A 22,727-nucleotide genomic window follows, 5' to 3' on the forward strand; every position below is an offset into this window, starting at 1 on the left:
TCATGAACGGGGTCAGATTGTTATATGGCTCTAGTATCATTCTGAAAATCCGAGCTTCACAGACAGTCTTCATGTATAAATCAGACAGGTGGACTGGTCTATCTTGGATGGGTGAGTAAATTTGCAGATGACACTAAAGTCGGTGGAGTTGTGGACAGTGCGGAAGGATGTTACAAGTTACTGAGGGACATAGATAAGCTCTGGGCTGAGAGGTGGCAAATGGAGATTAATGCAGAAAAGTGTGAGGTGATTCATTTTGGAAGGAATAACAGGAAGACTGAGTACTGGGCTAATGGTAAGATTCTTGGCAGTGTGGATGAGCAGAGAGATCTCGGTGTCCATGTACATAGATCCCTGAAAGTTGCCACCCAGATTGAGAGGGTTGTTAAGAAGGCGTACGGTGTGTTAGCTTTTATTGGTAGAGGGATTGAGTTTAGGAGCCATGAGGGCATGTTGCAGCTATACAACACTCTGGTGCGGCTGCATTTGGAGTATTGCGTGCAATTCTGGTCGCCGCATTATAGGAAGGATGTGGAAGCATTGGAAAGGGTGCAGAGGAGATTTACCAGAATGTTGCCTGGTATGGAGGGAAGATCTTATGAGGAAAGGCTGAGGGACTTGAGGCTGTTTTCGTTAGAGTGAAGAAGGTTAAGAGGTGACTTAATTGAGGCATACAAGATGATCAGAGGATTGGATAGGGTGGACAGTGAGAGCCTTTTTCCTTGGATGGTGATGTCTAGCACAAGGGGACATACCTTTAAATTGAGGGGAGATAGATTTAAGACAGATGTCAGAGGTAGGTTCTTTACTCAGAGAGTAGTAAGGGCGTGGAATGCCCTGCCTGCAACAGTAGTGGACTCGCCAACACTAAGGACATTCAAATGGTCATTGGATAGACATATGGACAATAAGGGAATAGTGTAGATGGGCTTGAGAGTGGTTTCACAGGTCGGCGCAACATCGAGGGCCGAAGGGCCTGTACTGCGCTGTAATGTTCTATGTTCTATGTTCTATCTGTGTGATATTTCATTCAGTATTGTTGATGAAGCACAGTCAATATGACCTTCACCCCCAGTGGGTTGGTAGCTTTTTGTCTCTCTGGGATGAAAATCTTTGTCACTGCAAATGGTTTAATTGAACTTTAAGACTGTGAACTGTAAAATCTCACCCATCAAAACAGCAAGTTCAAATCAGTTAAAGACATATAATTAGAACTTACATGTATTTAATGCCTTGTCATCATTCCAGGACAGCTCAATGTGCATGTAAATTATGTTTAGTGTTTAGTCTCTATTGTATAAATCCAATTGTACAGAATAAGGTCCCACAAAGAGATCATGAAAATTTAATCTGTGCTGTTTTGCTGGTTTGGTTCTGGGAGGAACATAGGCAAAGACTCGAGGAGAATTCCCTGCTCTTCGTCAATTAATGCCAACAAGGTCTCCATTTAAATGGCTGCAGAGGTGAGGCCAGAAATTGGCCGCAATTTCCCGTCACCAGCTGGCTTGCCGTGGTCTCACCTTGGCGCCATTTTTGAAGAGACTAACTGAGGAAGTGGATGCCTGCAGGTAGACTGTAGCCTTTCAAGCCCCTTTATGTGCCTGTCAAGGCCAGTATACACTACTGTGGTCAGCAATTGAATCTTGGTACATGAATAGAGGCAGCCTTCCAGCTGCAAATTGGGAAGCCAGCACTCTTTGTTCAGGTTTAACCTCCCTCCCCATCCGTTGGCTGTGACTGTAAAATCATTGCAGGTGTGTTTTCCCATCCATTAAAATGGTTTGGCAGCTTAAGTCATCTTTAATTTTAAAGTTTTTTAAAAATCTCCAAAAGGCCCTGCCATCTTGTGACACTCTGGGCGCGATTCTCCACCCCCACGCCGAAGTGGCCGCGCCATCGTGAACGCCGTCGAGGCTCACAACGGCGTGGAACGGCCCTGGTCCCGACCGATTCAGGCCCTGACAATGGGCCAGGATCAGGGCCGCATCATCTACACGCGCCAGGCCTTGTCGCCCGCGTAAAAGCGGCGCCGCATAGATGACGCGGCCGGCGCCGCATAACAGGTGTATTCCGGTTGGCCAGCGCCAACCCGCGCATGCGTGGTTGCCGTCCTCTCTAGTCCGCCCCGCAAGAAGATGGGGGACGGATCTTGTGGGGCCGCGGAAGGAAGTCCTTCTTCAGAGAGGACGGCCCGACGATCGGTGGTCACCGATCGCGGGCCACCCCACATTTCAGGTAAAGCCCGGTGCAAGATCCCCCCTCGCCCCCCACAGGCCGCCCCCCCCCAGCGTTCACGCGCCGCTCACGACTGCAGCGACCAGGTGTGGACGGCGCCGGGGGGAACCCGCCGTTTTGGCCTGGCCGCTCGGCCCATCCGGGCCTCAGAATAGCGGGGGTGCCGGAGAATCGCCATTTTGGGTGTCTCCGGCGATTCTCCGGCCTGCGGCCCGCGAAACTCGACCGGGCCATTCCCGCTGCTTGGGAGAATCGCGGGAGGGCGTCGGACCGGCGTCCCCGGAAATGTTGGCGGCCCAGGCGGTTCTCCCAACCGGCGTGGGAGTGAAGAATCGTGCCCTCTCTCTTTCACCTGTCTACATGTGTCAGTGCTGAAGGCCCTCCAACATCGGGAGCCTGCCCTCTGCTCTTAATTATGTGGGCTCCCGAAATGTCCACATATTTGGCCCCCTCCTCAAATATCACCCTCTGGATCCCAAGAATGGCATGCGCGGGTTCCCTGTAACTCCTCCTGTTTGTAAGATCAGGACCCGCAAATGAACATTCAGCCCAGAATCTCTCCCAAAATACAGCACTTTCAACAATGTGACGCTCCTTTAGTATTGTGCTGAAGTGTAGTAAGCGAGAGTTAGCAAGTGCAACTTTTTCAAATTTATAGTTGAGTTTGAGTCAACAATCTGTTGACTCAGGAAAATTATGGAAAGCTATGTAAAATCAGATTCATGTCTTAGCCAAAATATCTTTGTTTCCACAAGCTTATAGCTTTGTTCTCCATTCAGTCTGTTTTTCAAGAGGTAGGTTTAACACAAAATTATAAGGAGCAATTTCTTAAGTATGTGCGGCCACGAGGGATTGTCATTCGCCTGTCGTGCAACCTCAAGAAAACTGTCCCATATTTTCACTAAAGTCAAATTATTTTCCTATACTGTAAGCCTGTCAGTTACTGTGCTGTTTCTTTCTCTTGAAGCTTTGATCGCAGAATCACAGATTTGTTACAGCACACCCGACCCACCATGTCTGCACCGGCTCTCTGAATGACCAATTCACTTAGTGCCAATCTCCCAACCAGTAATCCTGCAAATTCTTCCTTGTCGGATAACAGTCTAATTCCATTTTGAATGCTTCAAGTGAACCTGCCTCCACCACACTCTCAGGCAGCGCATGCATTACAGGCCTTCACCACATTTTTCTCCGATCGGTTTTGCTTCTTTCGCCAATTATTTTAAATCTGTGCCCTCTTGTCCTTGATGTCAGTACTTCTACTGTCCCCCGTCCCCCGGAGAGTCTTGCCAACCCGATATTGTCACTTCTGTGCAGTAACTTACCTGAGGCAAAAGATGCATCAATGCATCACCTGACATTGTTCCGACAGCAATACCTACAAACAGCTGCAGAATAAGCTGGTATGTCTGTTTGCATGAGTTGAAGATAAGTAGGATGATACCACACATGGAGCTCACAGTAATTATCAAAACAGCCACGGTGCTGTATCCATATTCTAGAAAACAAAAGACCACAATCAACATTACTGAATCTGCATTAAAATATTAAGAAAATGCAAATATCCACTTGAAAAAATGTATGATAAAAGATAATTAGGTTTCATCTTTGGGTTAAATGATGTAAAACAGAGAGAGGAATCCTTTCAAAAGTAAACAATATTAGATCTCACAGGCAGGTTCAATTGAAACATTCAAAATGGAATTAGACTGTTATCCGAAAAGGAAGAATTTGTCCCATCCCCCGCAGGCCGTTATGTTTGGTCATCACGCAGCGATGTTGGCCGCCGTGGAGGGAGCCGCACTTCTACATGTTGCCCTGGGGAGCTGGAGCAGGAGCGTGCCAGGGAGGCGGCGGAGGATGCTACAGAGGAGCGTGCCGCAGGGAGGCAGGTGGCAGCCGCCAAGGCTGGAAAGCCGCCCGCACGACAGGACGAGAAGGAGGAGGAGGAGGAGGAGGAGGAGGTGGTGGTGGTGCCACGGCGACGGAGATGCCCAATGAGGCCCCGTGTGTACCGGCCCCGCTCGTCGTACCAGGACCTCACGGACCGGGCATGCAGGATGCAGGAGGGGACTCCAGATGAGCCGGGAAACCGTCGCCCATATCTGCCACCTGATGGCACACCTGGCACCGCATGGCACTGGGGGAGGACACCCTCTCCCCGTGGCCATCAAGGTTACGGTGACCCTGAACTTTTATGCCACGAGGTCATTCCAGGCGCCGAGTGGGGACCTGTCCGGCATCTCGCAGGCGTTGGTGCACCAGTGCATCCGTGTCGTGACGGACGCCCTGTATGCCATTGCGGACCACTACATCCAGTTCCCTGTGGACAGGGCCTGCCAGGATGCCCGGGCAGTGGGCTTCGCTGCCGTGGCCAGGATGCCCATGGTCCAGGGGGCGATCGATGGGATGCACGTCGCCGTGCGGCCACCTGCAGATAACAGGGCCATGTTCACGCAGAGGAAGGGGACCTATTCCATGAACGTGCAGGTGGTCTGTGACCACCGCATGAGGATCTTGCACCTTTGCGCCCGGTACCCGGACAGTGTACATGACTCATTCGTATTGGCGCAATCTTTCATCCCCACCACGTTCGAGGGACACCCCCCCCCCCCCACCCACCCCCCCACCCCCCCCCCCCCCCACCCCCCCCCCCCCCCCCCCCCACCCACCCCACACACACACACACACACCCGGCTGAGGGGCTGGTTGCTGGGCGACAGGGGTTACCCGTTGCAGTCGTGGCTGATGACGACTATACGGAGGCCACAGACTGACGCGGAGATTGGCTACAACGATGCCCATGCAGCAACCAGGGGTGTGATAGCGAGGTGCTTTGGGCTGCTGAAGATGCACTTCAGGTGCCTGGACCGCTCTGGAGGAAGTACCCATCAGATAGAGCTGGCCGCATCATTGTGGTGTGCTGCGTCCTGCACAACATAGCGCAGCAGAGGGGCGATGTGCTGCAGGCAGAGGAGGGGGAAGGGGAGGAACAGCAAGATGAGGCGCAGACCTCCCCAGATGAGGAGGACGGGGGCAATGGTCAGGTCAGACGGGCTGGACATGGACGGGAGGCTGCCCACCATTACCGGCTGGGCCAGCGGGCACGGGATAGGCTGATAGCCTCCCGGTTCACGGACTAGGGGGGGCATGGGAATCGGCGAGTATGGGCACATACTGCACACCACGGCACCAGCCTACCACCCTCACCCCACCTATCCAACACCAACCACCCTCACCCCACCCGCATGCACACCACCCCTCCATTGCACATCTACCTGCGGCACAACGGGCCGGGCTCACGCGGTCGTCGGTGGAAGCGTGTCTATTGAAGGCCATGGAGGATGATGACAACCCGCTCTGCGATGAGCTCCTGGCTCTACATCGTTGGACAATATCTGACCCATGGCCACAGTACCATCCTCCACCCGGACCATCCCTGCATGCGGCCGTGGCACTGCAGCGCACGATCCCGTCGTCTGCCCGGGGGGTGGCGAGGGCGACCCGGGGGGAGGGGGGGCACACTCACCTGAGGCCGATGTTCTATCACCCCTCACACACACACTGGCACTCACCTCACACCACACCCTCGCATGCATCGGACAGAACACAAAGGCAGCTTCTGTAGGTGTGAAAGTGATTTTAATAACAAACAGTTCATACACATGGCCTAGCCCCTATAACTCGTCTGTGCCCTGCACCCGTGCCAACTTAGTCAGTATCTAATTTTTTGGCCCTATGACTACGTCTAGTTGGTTCCCCAGACGGTACAGCAGACGTGGAGGTGGACTCCTATGATTCCTGCCCTGTGACTAGGGAACCCTTTGGTGGCTGTTTCCTGGGGTGACCCGGCCTAGATGGGCCAGGCTGCGGCTCGGGCGACTGGAATGGTGAGCTGCAAGCCTGTCCTGCCCGTTGCCCACCAGATGCACCTGGGATGGAAGGGAGGGGAGCCCGAGGTGTCGTTGTGTTCCGGGACCTCCCCTGAACGGGCCCCAGCACCTCCTCCTCCCTCGGGGTGCCCGATGGCCCCCAGGCCTCTACATAGGTCGGGGATGCAAACGGAACGAGGATCCGACCCCCCCCCCCCGACACCTGGCGCTGCCAGCCCTGGAGACCCGCCCTGGTATCAACAAGGGTCTGCAAGTTTGCAGCCATGGAGCTCAGGGAGTTGGCCATCCCTGTCTGTGTCTGGGCGACACCTGGGCCGTTGCCTTCAGCGATGACCTGCAGAGTCTGGGCCATTGCCTGCTGAGACTGGGCCACGGCGTTGAGCGCGTCTGCGATCTGCTGCTGGCTCTGGCTCATGGCTGCCTGTGAGAGGGCAGCCATGTCCTGGGCCACGGATGCCGCCTGCACGGAAAGCCCCACACCTTGCATACTGAAACCCATGTCTGACACCATAGCACCCATTGCCTCCACCGTGGACGCCATCCATGCGGTGTCAGCGTGGGTGGCACACATGATCGGGTGGACTCCTCCACCTTCGTCTGCAGCTGCCACAAGCCGGCCGTCACCCCCTTCGGTCGTCCCTTGGTCCGTGACTGCATCGGGTCTATGGGTGAGTGTGGTAACTCCAGGAACCCAGGACCCGTCTGGGCAGCAGATGGTTGCCTGCGCCGGCCTGCCCTCCGACTGCCCGGCCCCTCGGCTGCTCCTGCCTCCACCTGCTGTACCGGGACGGCTGTGTTGTGCGCACCAATGAGTGGCCCAGGTGCCTCATCGCTAAAGTGCCCAACCGAGGTGAGTGTCTCTGCGATGGTGGAGGGTGTAGGAGGTAGCAGTGGCGTAATGGCGTGCTCCTCATCGACCTGAAGTCCGGGGTCCCCTGGAGTGGTGATTCCTGTCCATCCGTTCCCTGTGTGTGGGTGTCATGTGCGTCAGTGTCCTGTGCGTCAGTGTCCTGTGTGTTAGGGTCCTGTGTGTTGGTGTCCTGTGCATCAGTGTCCTGTGTGTTAGGGTCCTGTGTGTTAGGATCCTGTGTATTAGGCTCCTGTGTGTTGGTGTCCTGTGCGTCAGTGTCCTGTGTGTTAGGGTCCTGTGTGTTGGTGTCCTGTGCATCAGTGTCCTGTGTGTTAGGGTCCTGTGTGTTAGGATCCTGTGTATTAGGCTACTGTGTGTTGGTGTCCTGTGCGTCAGTGTCCTGTGTGTTAGGGTCCTGTGTGTTGGTGTCCTGTGCATCAGTGTCCTGTGTGTTAGGGCCCTGTGTGTTGGTGTCCTGTGCATCAGTGTCCTGTGTGTTAGGGTCCTGTGTGTTGGTGTCCTGTGCCTCAGTGTCCTGTGTGTTGGGGTCCTGTGTGTTAGGGTCCTGTGTGTTGGTGTCCTATGCGTCAGTGTCCTGTGTGTCGGTGTCCTGTGCATCAGTGTCCTGTGTGTTAGGGTCCCGTGTGTTGGTGTCCTGTGTGTTGGTGTCGTGTGCGTCAGTGTCCTGTGTGTTAGGGTCCTGTGTGTCGGTGTCCTGTGAGTCAGTGTCCTGTATGTTAGGGTCCTGTGTGTTAGGATCCTGTGTGTTAGGGTCCTGTGTGTTGGTGTCCTGTGTGTTAGGGTTCTGTGTGTTAGGATCCTGTGTGTTAGGGTCCTGTGTGTTGGTGTCCTATGCGTCAGTGTCCTGTGTGTTAGGGTCCTGTGTGTCGGTGTCCTGTGCATCAGTGTCCTGTGTTTTAGGGTCCTGTGTGTTAGGATCCTGTGTGTTAGGGTCCTGTGTGTTGGTGTCCTGTGTGTTGGTGTCCTGTGCGTCAGTGTCCTGTGTGTTAGGGTCCTGTGTGTTAGGGTCCTGTGTGTTAGGGACCTGTGTGTTGGTGTCCTGTACGTCAGTGTCCTGTGTGTTAGGGTCCTGTGTGTTAGGGTCCTGTGTGTCGGTGTCCTGTGCGTCAGTGTCCTGTATGTTAGGGTCCTGTGTGTTAGGATCCTGTGTGTTAGGGTCCTGTGAGTCGGTGTCCTGTGTGTCGGTGTCCTGTGTGTCAGTGTTCTGTGCGTCAGTGTCCTGTGTCGGCTGCGACGGGGGCCTGTTGCTGTGGCTGCCCTCCTCGTAACTGGGTGTGGCCCGCTGACGTCGCCGCACTCGCACTCGATGTGGGCGGCGTCCGCCTGGTGCTCCGGGTCTGTCCCTGGCTCGTGGCCACCCTGGAGGCAGCATCCGCCTGGTGCTCCAGGTCTATCCCTGGCTCGTGGCCGCCCTGGAAGCGTTGTGTGCCTGATGTGCCGGGTCTGTCCCCCCTTCCCCCATTTCCCCCCTTCCCCCATATCCGCGCTTCCCCCATATCCCCTTTCCCCCATATCCCCCCTTCCCCATATCCCCCTTCCCCCCATATCCCCCAGATCATATCATGCTATTCATACGCAACTAACCTTCCCTTGATGTACAAATAAGTCATCAGACTCTGTGCTAGGCTAACGGCTGGTCAAACAAGGTGATCTACAATTACAATGGATCTTGATTGGATCATTCTGGCTGAACCTGCGCAACCTGTATATTCCCACTAACGAGGTTAAGTCTGACTGGGACAAGGTATCTCAGATTGTGGCCGTATCCCTCGGACTCTGCTGCTAGTATGCTTTTCCCTCAGTCTGTTTAACCCCTAAATTGCCTGCTACATATTCGACCCCATTTCTGGACCCAAGTTCCTAATATCGCCCAATAATGGCACATGGATGTAGAGGAGGCTGATGCTGAAGTGGTGGCTTTGCACCAAGTGAAGTGAGGTGTACCAGTCTCCAGAAGGACCAATTAGGACCCCACCAGTGAGGTTCGGGTGGGAAAGCGGAATAGATCCCTGAAGAATTTAAAACTACTTTTGCTTTAGCAACTGCATCAGGATCAACCCCTACCTCACTTTCTTCAGGTAGCTGATTGGACCATTGCCAGGTCAGATAGTGGGAGGGGAGGTGTGGGCTAGATGGTTTTGACAATGGAGGGGCAATGTGGGGGTCATGAATTAAAATCTCATCACAGCAAGTTGTGGAACCAAATTGAATGTACAAATTTGTGGGTTGACACAAAATGAAAATGGCTGAATTGTTGGTTCATTAATGTTCACCCAGTATGATCTCTGGCTAAGTCTTAATACCCTCATAAATCTAGCAATGAACAATTTATATGGTTGCATCAGTACTCCCCACATTTCAAAAGAACAAATATTAAAACATAATAGCTTTAAAATTCCATCTAGCTGCATCTAAAATCTATATTTAATCGGTACTGAACATACATGCAGTATGTTAGCAGAAAAAACTGGTAGAGCACAATAAATCCTCCAGCATCCGCAAAGATAACAGACTGGTTCACAAGATGAATGGAGTTATTTCGTCGGAAGGTTTATATATTGAACAGCAACTCTTCCTTTCCTGTCCCAGTCGCTGATGAATCTGCATTTAGTGTTTCACTTTTAGTTTTCTCTTTCCTTTCTTTTTCTATCTTGTATTTTATTCACTGGAAAAGTATACATTTTAAAAATTAATTCTTAATTTCTCTTTCTTGGGATCTGGGTGTTCCTCGCTAGGAGAGCATTTATTACCCATCCCAAGTTATTCTGGGAAGAATACGATGGTGGACCTTCTTGAACTGCCCAGTGCCTTAATATAGATAAGTTATGTGTGGGGTGACTTTAGAGGACAGTTAAAAATGAACCATACTGGTATGCGACTGGAGTCACATATAAACCAAGAAGGCACGTTTCCTTCTCCAAAGAATATTAGTGAACCAATTGGGTTTTGCAACAATTCTACAGTTTCATTGTTACTTTTTCTAATCCTATCTGTTCTGGAATGATTTTTAACAAGGTCATGTTTTCAGAGCACAGTAAGTGCACCAGGTTAAAGTCCAACAGGTTTGTTTCGATATCACTAGCTTTCGGAGCGCTGCTCCTTCCTCAGGTGAATGAAGAGGTATGTTCCAGAAACACATATATAGACAAATTCAAAGATGCCAAACAATGCTTGGAATGCGACCATTAGCAGGTGATTAAATCGTTACAGATCCAGAGATGGGGTAACCCCAGGTTAAAGAGGTGCGAATTGTGTCAAGCCAGGACAGTTGGTAGGATTTTGCAGGCCAGATGGTGGGGCAACGCACGGTTGATGTTGATGGTGGGGGACGTACGGCAACACAGAATCGCCGAGCAGAAACTTATAGCCAAGTTCCGCACACGAGTGCGGCCTCAACCGGGACCTGGGATTCATGTCGCATTACATTCATCCCCCACCATCTGGCCTGCAAAATCCTACCAACTGTCCTGGCTTGATACAATTTACACCTCTTTAACCTGGGTTAGTATACTTGTCTGTGTATATGTTTCTGGAACATACCTCTTCATTCACCTGAGGAAGGAGCAGCGCTCCGAAAGCTAGTGATACCGAAACAAACCTGTTGGACTTTAAGCTGGTGTTGTAAGACTTCTTACTGTGCTCACCCCAGTCCAACACCGGCATCTCCACATCATGTTTTCTGAGGTTTAATCTTTGTTGTGTTATGCTTCTTCATGTAGCATAAGCTGCGTCCTTGATGGAAACTCTGACAAAGGAAGGTTCAGACTTGGAAACAAAATGAAAATCGCTTATTGTCACAAGTAGGCTTCAAATGAAGTTACTGTGAAAAGCCCCTAGTCGCCACATTCCGGCGCATGTTCGGGGAGGCTGGTACGGGAATCGAACCGTGCTGCTGGCCTGCCTTGGTCTGCTTTAAAAGCCAGCGATTTAGCCCAGTGTGCTAAACCAGCCCCTGGAGATAGGTTTAACGCATTTATTGAACAGTTAACAATTCTCCTACTTGAGTTCGACTCTCCTGCTAATCTATAGTAACTCAATCTAACTAACCAGTCTGCTCTAATCCATGCAGTGGGTGTGATGCTTCCTGATCTGCCCCTGTCTCTCTGAGTGTCGCCTGTGGAAAAGAGAAAGAGCATGTGTGCCCTGTCCTTTTATATGGGTAGCCCCATGTGGTAGTGTCACCTCTGGGTGTGACTTGACTGCCCATTGGCCGTGTCCTATCTTACTGACCTATTGGTTGAATGTCTGTGTGTCACGATGTCTCTGGTGCTTCCACTAGTGTTTACTCAGTCCTAGTGTATCTACATTTAACCCTTATGTATTTACAGTGATGCATATCACCACATCCCCCTTTTTTCATGTTACATATTTTCTGTGCAGTGTTAAAGAAAATTGAACAAAATAGGTAGATAAGTGATGACATGTACAAATCATGATGACAGTGATGATTATACAATACCAAATAATATGTATGAGTCCAAAGTTCATGAATTAATATGGTCGAGTGGCTTCTTGTTTTGTTATTGAAGTGTCGATGTTGATGCTGGCATTTCCTTGTGAACGCCATCAGTGTCCCTGTGCTTAAGGAACCAAGAGGTCATCAGGAGGTGTGCAAATGGTCACATCACTTCCTTGTCTGATTTGTACTCGTTTTTTTCTATGCTTGTGGTAGCGATGCAATATGTCATCTGTGTTGCGATATTGATGCCGTATGTCAGCTGCCTTGAAAGCTGGTTTGCTTGTTCGTAGTGGAGCAAACTTGAATCGGTGAGATTTGCTGTCATGCGATGGTATGCCTGTACTCTTGCCAATGTTAGGAGCTGTGCTGTTACATTGTCCTGCATTTGCAGAGTTGTACCATGTCGTACCAGTCGTTGTTCCAGTGTTGTTGTTTTAGTCGTGCTTGTTGTTGATGTTGGTGCCTTTGGTACGCTTCTCGTTGTTGTCAGTGTTGTTGTTTTTGTAGGTTTTGTTGTTGTATTTGTTGCGCTTAATGACCACACTGAGTGCAGAATTCGAGTCCTTCACAAAGTTACTTGTGTCAGTGTCCTTTGTGGCATCTGCTGTTTCAGTGAGCAGATCTTTGATTCCTCGGTGCTCCCCGTCTGGAGTCATGTCCGGTTCACTTGAATCCTCTTTGCCTTGTCGACACTCCCCATCCGGAGTCATTTCAGGTTCACTTGAATCATCTGAGGTGTCTTGATGCTCCCCGTCCAGAGTCAAAACATTCAGGAATGCATTTTCTTGTGGAGAGGCTCGAGTGGATGAGGTTTGAATTAACGTGGTGTCACTGGAGTCACTAGACGGCTCACTTGGATTGTTGAGTGTCTCTGTCCATACTAATGGAGAACAGTCAGTCTCGCTGTCATGTTGCCCATATTGTATGGGAATTGTGAAGCCTTTGTCACTTGTCGCACATACAGTGGGGAGACCTTCAGTGTCTTCTTGTTGGGTAGTTGAGTTGGGTAGACTGTCAGAGTTTTCTTCTGGTGGCTCAAATAATCTGGGTAGACTGACATAGTCGCTTTGTTGTTCACGTGAGCGTGGTAGACTGTCATAGTCTTCTTGCTGTGCACTTGAGCGTGGTCGACTGTCATAGTCTTCTTGCTGTGCACTTGAGCGTGGTCGACTGTCATAGTCTTCTTGCTGTGCACTTGAGCGTGGTAGACTCGCATCGTCTGCTGCTGGTTGCTCAGATTAGGAGGGTGGGATTCTCCCCTATCCGGCGGGGTGGGGGGTCACGGCGCGACGGAGTGGCGTGAACTACTCCAGCGCCGGGCCGCCCCAAAGGTGCGGAATCCTCCGCCATGGCTGACGCGTAGGTGAACCCCCCCCCTGTGCATGCGGGATTCACACCTCCCCCGGCGATTCTCTGACCCGGCGGGGGGTCGGAGAATCCCGCCCCAGGTTGCTAGACCTTCATGGTTTTGTTCATGAAAGGACTGCGCTCTGGAGACTTGCATTGCTTCCATCATGGAGTCTGTCAACGAGCTCGCTGTGGAGGCTTGTACCTCTCTCTCTGTGGAGTCTGGCATCGTTCCCAGTGTGGAGTCATGCAGTGGTCTTGCTGTGGAGTCTTTCTGTGTTCTCTGTGTGGAGACATGCGGTGGTCTCGCTGTGGAGTCTGTCATCGCTTTCTGTGTGGAGTCGGGGGCTCTTTGTGGTGTGTGGACCACTCTCTATGTGGAGTCAGGGACTCTTTGTGGTGCGTGGAGCGCTGTTCGTGGTGCGTGGACCACTGATGTGGCGCCAGGCCGCTCTCTGTGGGCTTGGACCTCTCTCTGTCTCTTGGCATCAGGCCGCTCTCTGTGGGCTTGTACTGCTCTCTGTCTCTTGGTGTCAGGCCGCAGCAGAATCCTGCATTTCTGGGTTTGGATGTCGCCTGTGCTGGGCTCAGGATCCTCAAATCCGAAGAACTCGTCCATGTCTGTGTCGGATTCTTCACTGTACAACACACCTCGTTGCGGTTCGGATTTGGTACTGAATGCGACACGTCCAATGATGAAATCATCTTCCGAGTCGTAGTCTTCCATATCATCACTTTTTGTGTCGGAGCTGTCATTGTGCTCGCCTTGTCCAAAGAAGTAATCAACGTCTGAGTCGTAGTCTTCAAGGACCAAATCATTTCTTAGGGCAGTGCTAACTGCTTGTTGCAAGGTTCTGCAGAGGTGACTTTCAGCTACTGGTCAAAGTTCAGGCATTGTGCTGTCGTTACAGGTAAAAGAATTGTGTTTTCCAGGCTTGAAATTTTTTTCCCACTATTTTGGGACATTTCCTCTTTAAGTGGGCATGGTCTGGGGCCTCTGACGTCATGTGCAGATTGCTTTTCCTTTATTTTGCGCTCTTTGTGCAACTGCACATGCGCAGCTTCTCGCGCATGCGTAAAACACTGTTTGCCGGTTCCCGTCTTCTGGAGAACTGCGCATGTGCGTCTCCTTTCTCAAAATGGCTGCCAATCAAAACTGCCGTTTTCTGCATTTGCAGGCCTACCTTCGCCTCATGGTGCATATTGGTGCCTTTTTTACTGTTCTCTCTTGTGTTTTCCTCGCAGTATGTGTGAAACTTTTCCAGGACTGTCTGGAAGTCTCTCTTGTCTTGCCCTTTTGAGTATTTGAAGGTCTTGACGATTTATGCTGCTCTTGCACCTGCAATAGTGAGCAGAAGCTTTATTTTCTCTGCATCCGCCACGCCATCTAGGTCGAACGCTACCAGGTAGATCTCGAATCTCTGCCTGAACTCATGCCAGTTTGCACAGAGATTGCTGTGGTACCTCGGAATCAGAATCTCGAACGTCTTGCCTGGGTGCTATTGCTGGAGTCACGGATTTGTTGAGTCGAACTATGTAGATTTAACAGGCACTAACTGGTACCATGTTGTGTTATGCTTCTTCATGTAGCATAAGGTGCTTCCTTGATGTATACTCTGTCAAAGGAAGTTTCAGACTTGGAGAAAGGTTTAACACATTTATTGAACAGTTAACAATTCTCCAACTTGAGTTTGACTCTCCTGCTAATCTTACTAAAGTAACTCAATCTAACTTCCAGTCTGCTTTAATCCTTGCAGTGGGTGTGATGCTTCCTGATCTGCCCCTGTCTCTCTGAGTGTCGCCTGTGGAAAAGAGAAAGAACATGTGTGCCCTTTTATATGGGTAGCCCCTTGTGGTAGTGTCACCTCTGGGTGTCTTGACTGCCCATTGGCCGTGTCCTATCTTACTGACCTATTGGTTGAATGTCTGTGTGTCATGTTGTCTCTGGTGCTCCCTCTAGTGTTTACTCAGTCCTAGTGTATCTACATTAACCCCTTGTGTATTTACAGTGATGCATATCACCACAATCTTTGTCCTGAAATGTTTGCTTTCTGATGTTTGTGAATATTTTTTGTTTCGATATTTGTGAATGAGTGCTTATACCAGCTCTTATCTTGCACATGAGAAATGAGTTCCTTCAAAAAGGAGGGCAAAGGATTTGATTTTAAATGTGTTTTATGTACACATTAATCCAGTGCGCTATTCATAAAATAACCATTCAGGGATCATGTTTTACATTTGAATGCTAAAATATCAACACAAGCATGTCGCCAGGAGCGTTTAAAGAGCTTTAGAAGGCATTGTAATGTGAGGGAGATTATTTCTCATTATTTAGGGGGCTGAAAATGTACTGCAATAGTCAATTCTACTCAGAATTCCTACTCCATTGAGAAAACAGGTTGAAATTCTATCATTTTATAAAACAGCTGACTGTTACATACAACTTTACTTCTAAATTATATTTATTTTCACTACAGTTATAACAGGCCATTTATACAGTGAACTTGATTCTAATTTGTCTATTGCTGAAGTGTTCAGGGAAACGTATCATGATTTGTACACAGTTGCCATTGACTCTATTTTAACAGGTGTACAAACGTATTATAAACTGGGCCCTATATGTTGGTTCTGAGTAATATGATCTGGCAGGCAGACTGTAACTTTTAACAGAGTTCAACCATCAATAATTTTAATATGTTGATGGTACAATTGGATGCTTTGAAGTTTTGGTTTGTAATCATCATTGGCCATAGTTTGCCCCTCACTGGGAAAGTACTAGGAATTAATTCTAAAGAAGGAGGTCCTGTACTCTCAGATCACTCAGAAATAATGCTTATTTCAATGAGAGTTGTGTGGGAAAATATTTCAAATGAATCTGTGAAAGACTGGCAGAGAGCTTAATTGCAAAGAAAGTGCAAACCTAGTGCCTGGTCGATCCTACAGAGCACATAATAAGGTATGTGCATACATTGGTTCTCCATTGTCGAGATGCCAATTATAAAACAATGTTATTTGGTATGACTTACTCTCAGTGTTAGTTGGCAGGACAACGGACTGCGGATAATCCTGTTCACTGTGTTGACAAGCTCCACTAAGCAGCTGTTGAATAATTGCTGGGCTCATCTGGTTGAAATGCTCTTTTGAAATAACAGATTCACTGCCATTTGCAAAGATTCCCATTAGCTGTTCAGCAGAAAAGCAAACCTAGTTGCGGGGAAATAACAGTCAAATTATCTGAAGTTGAAGCTTTTATAAAACTAGAAAGGACCATATAAGCCACAAGTTTCAAGAGGTACAGCAGAAATTAATAATCCATACACATGTTAAATTTGCTTGTGTGTCAGACCCACTATGCAGACGACAATTACCATATATCATGGAGTATAATTTTTTTTAAATTCATTTATGGGACAATGGCATCACCAGTTAGGCCAGCGTTTATTGCCCATCCCTAGTTGCCCTTCAGAAGGCGGTGGTGAATTGTCTTCTTGAACCGCTGCAGTCCCTGAGGTGACTCCCACAATGCTGCTCAGGAGGGAGTTCCAGGATTTTGACCCAGCGACAGTGAAGTGTCGGTGATATATTTTCAAGTGGGGTGGTGAGTGACTTGGAGACGAATCTCCAGGTGGTGGGGTTCCCAGGTATCTGCTGCTCTTGACCGTCTAGATGGAAGTGGTCGTGGGTTTGGAAGGTGCTGCCTAAGAAAACTTGGCAAGTTACTGCAGTGCATCTTGTAGATGGTACACACGGCTGCCACTGTTTGTCGGTGGTGGAGGGCTTGAATATTTGTGGAAGGAGGAGCAATCAAGCGGGTTGCGTTGTTCTGGATGGTATCAAGCTTCTTGAGTGTTGTTGGAAATCACGCAACATAGACAACCACAGTTGAACTCTAGATATTAGGCCATTATGTTCAGACTACTAAGGAGATTGTTTGAATACTTTTAACCTGCAGAAAGTAATGAATTGACAGCTAAAATGTCCGTGATTATTTACCTGATAGAAAGCCAACTTTGTTTCACCTTATTACAACTTTACTGAAAGTGTTAGTCAAGTCAGGCAGAATGCACGTGATGGTACTTCAGCTCATTTGTATTTTGGCTAGGCCTTAAGGGTTTGGGGGTGGGGTGTTGAGGGAAGGAAAATCTGCCAAAGATGTGCATTCTAATCAGAGGGAAGAGTTTGTTCTCAAAAAAATTACTGACGATTAATTTCCACATTTAAGTTAATTAAATAGTATTAAATCTAGAACCGTTTAGGTAATTGAATTTGATGTACAAATACGTGGACTGACATGAAAAAAAATGAAAATGGTTGAACTGTAAAAACGGAAATGATGTGTTAATGTTCACCCAGTCTGATCTCTCAAGACACACAAGTGGCTGAGTCTTAATAAGTGAACAAATGTAGGTGGCACAACAGCAGAAGACAGAGTTTGACCCTAAAATGTAGTTCAGTGGAAAAATTAGCATAATCAATATTATTTTCCCCTTGTGCAGCACTGCACTGCAATATGTTTGGAACCCCCATGCGAAATGATACAAGTAGTGAGAAATGGATGCACACAATGATCTACCCCTCCACTGAAATGCTGGTCTCAATTTTGCTGATACGTGTTAAGCAAGGACACAGATTTCAATGATGTTCAAAGCAGCTGAGCATAAAGGCCAGCCCAGAAAACTGGTAAAAGCTGGCCAGAAGCTTCCTAAATCTGGCAATTCAAGAGTCACCTGTCATTCGTAAACAAGTTGTTACAGAGGCTTTGTAGATCAAATGGTTGGTATACACAACATCCCTTCACTTCTAATGAAAAGAAAAGGCAAGAACACGAAAGTCTGAAGAGGAAATCCAAACATCGAAGACATAAAAAAATTTGAATTTCTACTTTCAAGTAATTTATTCCGATTCATTGTAGACATTTTTATATTTCACAATTAATGTAATGTTAAGAATAGAAACACAAAAGTAATATTTAAGATTTTCGATACATCAACGAGCGCATCATTTTGCCAAAAAATGATTCTTATTGTTTCTTGGGATGTGGATATCATTAGTAAGTTCAGCATTTCTTTCCCACCCCTAATTGCCCTTGAGCTGAGTGTTTGCTGGGCCATTTTCAGAGGTCAGTTAAGAGACATTCACATTACAGTATGTCTGGAGTGACATGGAGGCCAGACCAGATAAGGATGGTAGATTTCCTTCCCCAAGGAACATTAGTGAACCAGATGGGTTTTCACAACAATTGGAGATAGTTTCATGATCACCATTACAAAGACTAGCTTTTAATTCCAGATTTATTAACCAAATTTGTGGTTTGAACACACATTCTCAAAGTTTTAGCCTGGGCCTCTGGGTTACTACCAACAACATTATCACAATGCCACCACCCTCCATGAGCTCATCAATCACTGTCCCACATCCAACTCACATTAACTATAGTTTTTAAAGGCATTCTAAAATAGGTACAACAAGGGGCAGCGTGAAGATACAGTGGTTAGAACTGCTGCTTCACAACGCCAGGGACCCGGGTTAAGTTCCAGCCTTGGGTGTCTGTCTCTGTGGAGTTTGCACGTTCCCACCTTGTCTGCGTGGGTTTCCTCCGGTACTCTGATTTCCTCCCACAATCCAAAGATGTGCAGATTAGGTGGATTGGCCATGATAAAAATGCCCCTTAGTGTCAAACGATGTGCAGGTTAGATGGGGATACGGGGATAACAATCGCTTATTGTCACAAGTAGGCTTCAATGAAGTCACTATGAAAAGCCCCTAGTCACCACATTCCGGCACCTGTTTGTGGAGGCCGTTACGAGAATTGAACGGGAATAGATTATCATATGTAATATGCAGTTAAGGTGGGGTTACGGAGATAGGGCAGCGGAGTGGACCTAGGTAACATAGAACATAGAATATACAGTGCAGAAGGAGGCCATTCGGCCCATCGAGTCTGCACTGACCCACTTAAGCCTTCACCTCCACCCTATCCCCATAACCCAATAACCCCCCCTAACCTTTTTTAGTTACTAAGGGCAATTTATCATGGCCAATCCATCTAACCCGCACATCTTTGCAATGTGGGAGGAAACCGGAGCACCTGGAGGAAAACCGCGCAAACACGGGGAGAACGTGCAGACTCCGCACAGACAGTGACCCAGCAGGGAATCGAACCTGGGACCCTGGCGCTGTGAAGCCACAGTGCTAATCACTTGTGCTACCATGCTGCCCTTTCTGAGGTTTGGTGCAGACTCAATGGGCCGAATGGCCTCTGTCTGTGCTGTAGGAATTCTGTGTTCTATGGTCTAATAACAGAAAAAACGGGAAATTATAATGTAGAGTGATAACATTCGTCCAAAGGAAAATCAGGACAATTATTACATTTCTTTTACCGTTGCCCAAGTGAATCCATCATCATCATGTACATGATCACATTCATGATCTTGGCTAAGCTTTATTGCAAATTGTAGATTGTCAGAACCTTTGAAATGATTCTCTGAGCTTTGATCATCTTCGTGATCATGTGAACGTGATTCAAAATATCTTCCCAAACCCAGCTGGTTAAGGAGGCGATTCAGGTCTGAATGAAAGAGAAGAATTAACAATGCCAGTAAGCCATTTAGTCAGCCACAAACCATGTACAGGTTGCTTATTGTCCATCAGCAGTTAATGTGCTATTAGGGCTGCTGGAACAATGTTTATGTCATTACCAACCCATTATTGTCAGGCGAAGGTGGCCAAAATGGGGCCCAGGGCCATGTCATTATTCAAGGACAACTGTAGGTTAGGCATTTGATACAGTACTTTAACAGTCAAGGTACAGGGCTATTAATCTAAATTTGAGACCTCACAATCCCAACATAGCAATGTATAAAACTGAATTTAACAACTGTGCTACATTATGGGCAAGAGGAATGACCATGAAAGTTACTTTCACCACGAGAATTTTAAGGTTAGTAAAAAAAAAAAATCAGGGAACCCGTCCAGCACAGTGATATTTGTCATATCCTTAAATCCCTTTATCATCATAATTATTGTTACAATTGTGAGATTCTAATAATTTCCAATGCCATCAGTTTTTTTCCATTTACATGACAATAATATTCCTTTCATTTAGGAAAGTTTATCACCAATGCTGTTCCGATGAATTGACATACCTGCAGTACTTATATTATTTGTACTGTTTAGTGATCTGAAAATAAATTCAGTGAAAAAACGTGGGTTGGGTAAACCCAAGCTTCTGATACACAGTCCTTGCAGAATGGAAGTGATGATTGCACCAGCCAGACGAGGGGCAGTATTTTCGTCAGCACCGAGTGGGTCCACGATGCCAGCTTTCTCGTCCAGCCAGTCTGCATCAATACACTAGAAAATAAAATGTTTCTGTTATGCCTTCATAGTTGAAAATACTGAAATGAATTGCAGCTTTAAACAGACACATTTTACCAGTACAATAATTCCAAAAAAGTATATTTACTGAAGACTGAAGACCACCTGTCAGCAGTTCAGTATGATACAGTTAATTAGGGGGTTGCTTTTGCTTTTTATCTCTGGGAAGGGGGTCCAAATCAGAATAGAACATAGAATGAAAATCTCTTTTTACTGTGTCAGTCCATTTCCTGCTGGGTTTATGGGCCCACAGCATGAAACTGGAACTCAATTGACACCAAATTGGAAATCTCTGAAAAGTCTCATGTGTGGAATGGAAAAATGTCACATAATTACATTGAGGATTTATTTTTGGAGATACATTTGTGTCATGTTATATCTGATCAAGGTAAGCTCAGAGGGTAGTGAGTCTTTGCAACTCTCTTCCTCAAAAGGCGGTGGAAGCAGAGATTTGGAATATTTTTAACGCAGAGGTAGAGAAATTCTTGATAAGGAGTGAAAAGTTATTGAGGGTAGGCAGGAAAGTGGAATTGAGGTTACAATCCAATCAGCCATAATCTCATTGACTAGCAAGTATAAAAGTAAAGCCACCATAGTCCCAAATGACCAGAGGCTACTTTCCCCTTTGAGGGGGAGAGCTGACTGACTGGTGGTGATTCAAACTGAGGATCACGACACCTCAGGCAAGGGACAAGGATGAGAAGGCAGGGCCTTCATGAATAACCTCAGCTGGTACAGGAATTGAACCTGCATTGATGTCCTTGTTCTGCGTCACAAACCAACTGGCCAGCAAACTGAGCTAAACCAGCCCCCAAATGGCAGTGCAGGCTCGAAGGACCAAGTGGCTTACTTCTGTTCCTAATTGCTACATTCCATTTGCCAATACAAATACTAAATACCAATACTAAATGGCAGTACAGTAGCACAGTGATTAACATTTTTGTTTCACAGCTCCAGGGTTCCTGGTTCGATTCCCGGCTTGGGTCACTGTCTGTGTGGATTCTGCACATTCTCCCTGTGTCTGCGTGGGTCTCCTCCGGGTGCTCCGGTTTCCTCCCACAAATCCACAAAGACGTGCTGTTAGGTAATTTGGACATTCTGAATTCTCCCTCTATGTCCCCGAACAGGCACTGGAGTGTGGCGACTAGGGGCTTTTCACAGTAACCTAATTGCAGTGTCAATGTAAGCCTCCTTGTGACAATGAAGATTATTATTATTATTAATTTGCCTCAACAAGAAGACAAAATTCATGACAGGATATCCACTGCTCACAATGCCTTGCAAAAAAAAACCTCCCTCACCTGACTCGAGGAGGAAACTACGTAATGCTCTTGAATGATTTCCAAAACTTTGTTGATTTCATCATGGGAGAGATGATTTGAATCTTGATGTGGTTGCAAATCTAAAACCTTGGTGAGATAGAATCTGTAGTCCTCAACATGTGGACGTATATCGGAGGTGCAGATATCTTTCATATTGATAATATAATAAAGAAGAAGAATGGAGAGTCTATGAAAGGCATCCTCTTGCAGTTGGTGATCCTGGTTATCCTCCTTCATAATTGAGAAGGTATCATTTGGCAAAAGGCACTGTAATTAAAGCACAATTCAATTTGAATCATTTCACATCTAGGCACCATTAATTGAACATTGCACCATAAGACCATTGAAAATAGAAACAGGAGTAGGCCATTCAGCCCTTCGAGCCTGCTCCGCTATTTAATAAGATCATGGCTTGTCTAACGCTCACTAAATCCACTTTCCTTCCTCATCTCTGTAACCCTTAATTCCGCAACTGATTAAAAACCTATCAAAGTTCATTTCTGGTGGGTTTCCTGCCAGATCTGCCGGCGCGTTCCCCACCGCTTTTCAGTGACACCTAATCACTTTTGTGGGCCCTGGAGAGTTTTTCACCAGTTTAGCCCATACTTTGAGCTTTTTTTTTCGCACCGGGGAGTTGAACTCAGAGATTGAGCCTCTATTTTGAAAGGGTGCCTCTAAGTGAGCTTGTGGGTCCCCCACACACCCCACCCATGGGAAATGTCACGCCCCACACACATGGACACTACCCCACACCCCACAAGTGAGAACACTCTGCTATGAGGTGTCCTCTCTTCAGGCCCCCACAGTCCCCTTACAGTAAGCCCTCCCTTCTAGGACCCCCATCCTTCAAACCCTCCCCCACCCTCAGTTCATGGGCATGGCCCCCCTCGCCCCCGGCCCTTGACAGTGCCACCATGGCAACCTTGCACTGCTACCCTAACACCCAGGCAATGCCCCTGCTTACTTAGTAGTACCATCAGGGCACCTTGGCACTGCTAGGGTGCCAGGGTGGCAGTGCCAGGGTGCCAGATGAGCAGTGCCAAGGTGCCCACATTCCAGGGGAGGGCCAGGGAGCCACCCTCCACTTACCCTGACCATCCTGGGGTCTCCGATGGCCCGGGAGACCCCCCCCCCCCCCGGGTGCCGTTCTGCCTGGTCCACCTTTGTGTGGACCAGCACTGATCAGCGCTCGGCTGCAGCCTCCCTGGGGAGGCCCAAGAATT

At 48.0% G+C, this 22,727-nt stretch overlaps 1 protein-coding gene across 4 annotated transcripts in view; it reads right to left on the reverse strand.

The window, feature by feature from the left end:
- Positions 1 to 22,727, reverse strand: part of LOC140424914 (zinc transporter ZIP12-like) — a 149,958-nt gene that overhangs the window by 68,398 nt on the left and 58,833 nt on the right. For all 4 annotated transcript variants that reach the window (XM_072508572.1, XM_072508570.1, XM_072508573.1 and 1 more), the window contains 5 exons: positions 21,484 to 21,771; positions 19,951 to 20,158; positions 19,186 to 19,373; positions 15,832 to 16,009; positions 3,561 to 3,733 (listed from right to left, as the gene is read on the reverse strand). In XM_072508572.1, coding sequence (XP_072364673.1) covers positions 3,561 to 3,733; positions 15,832 to 16,009; positions 19,186 to 19,373; positions 19,951 to 20,158; positions 21,484 to 21,771 — 1,035 coding nt within the window. The remainder of the gene's footprint in view (positions 1 to 3,560; positions 3,734 to 15,831; positions 16,010 to 19,185; positions 19,374 to 19,950; positions 20,159 to 21,483; positions 21,772 to 22,727) is intronic.

This window comes from Scyliorhinus torazame, chromosome 6 (assembly GCF_047496885.1).
Source record: "Scyliorhinus torazame isolate Kashiwa2021f chromosome 6, sScyTor2.1, whole genome shotgun sequence".
NCBI classification, from domain to species: domain Eukaryota; kingdom Metazoa; phylum Chordata; class Chondrichthyes; order Carcharhiniformes; family Scyliorhinidae; genus Scyliorhinus; species Scyliorhinus torazame.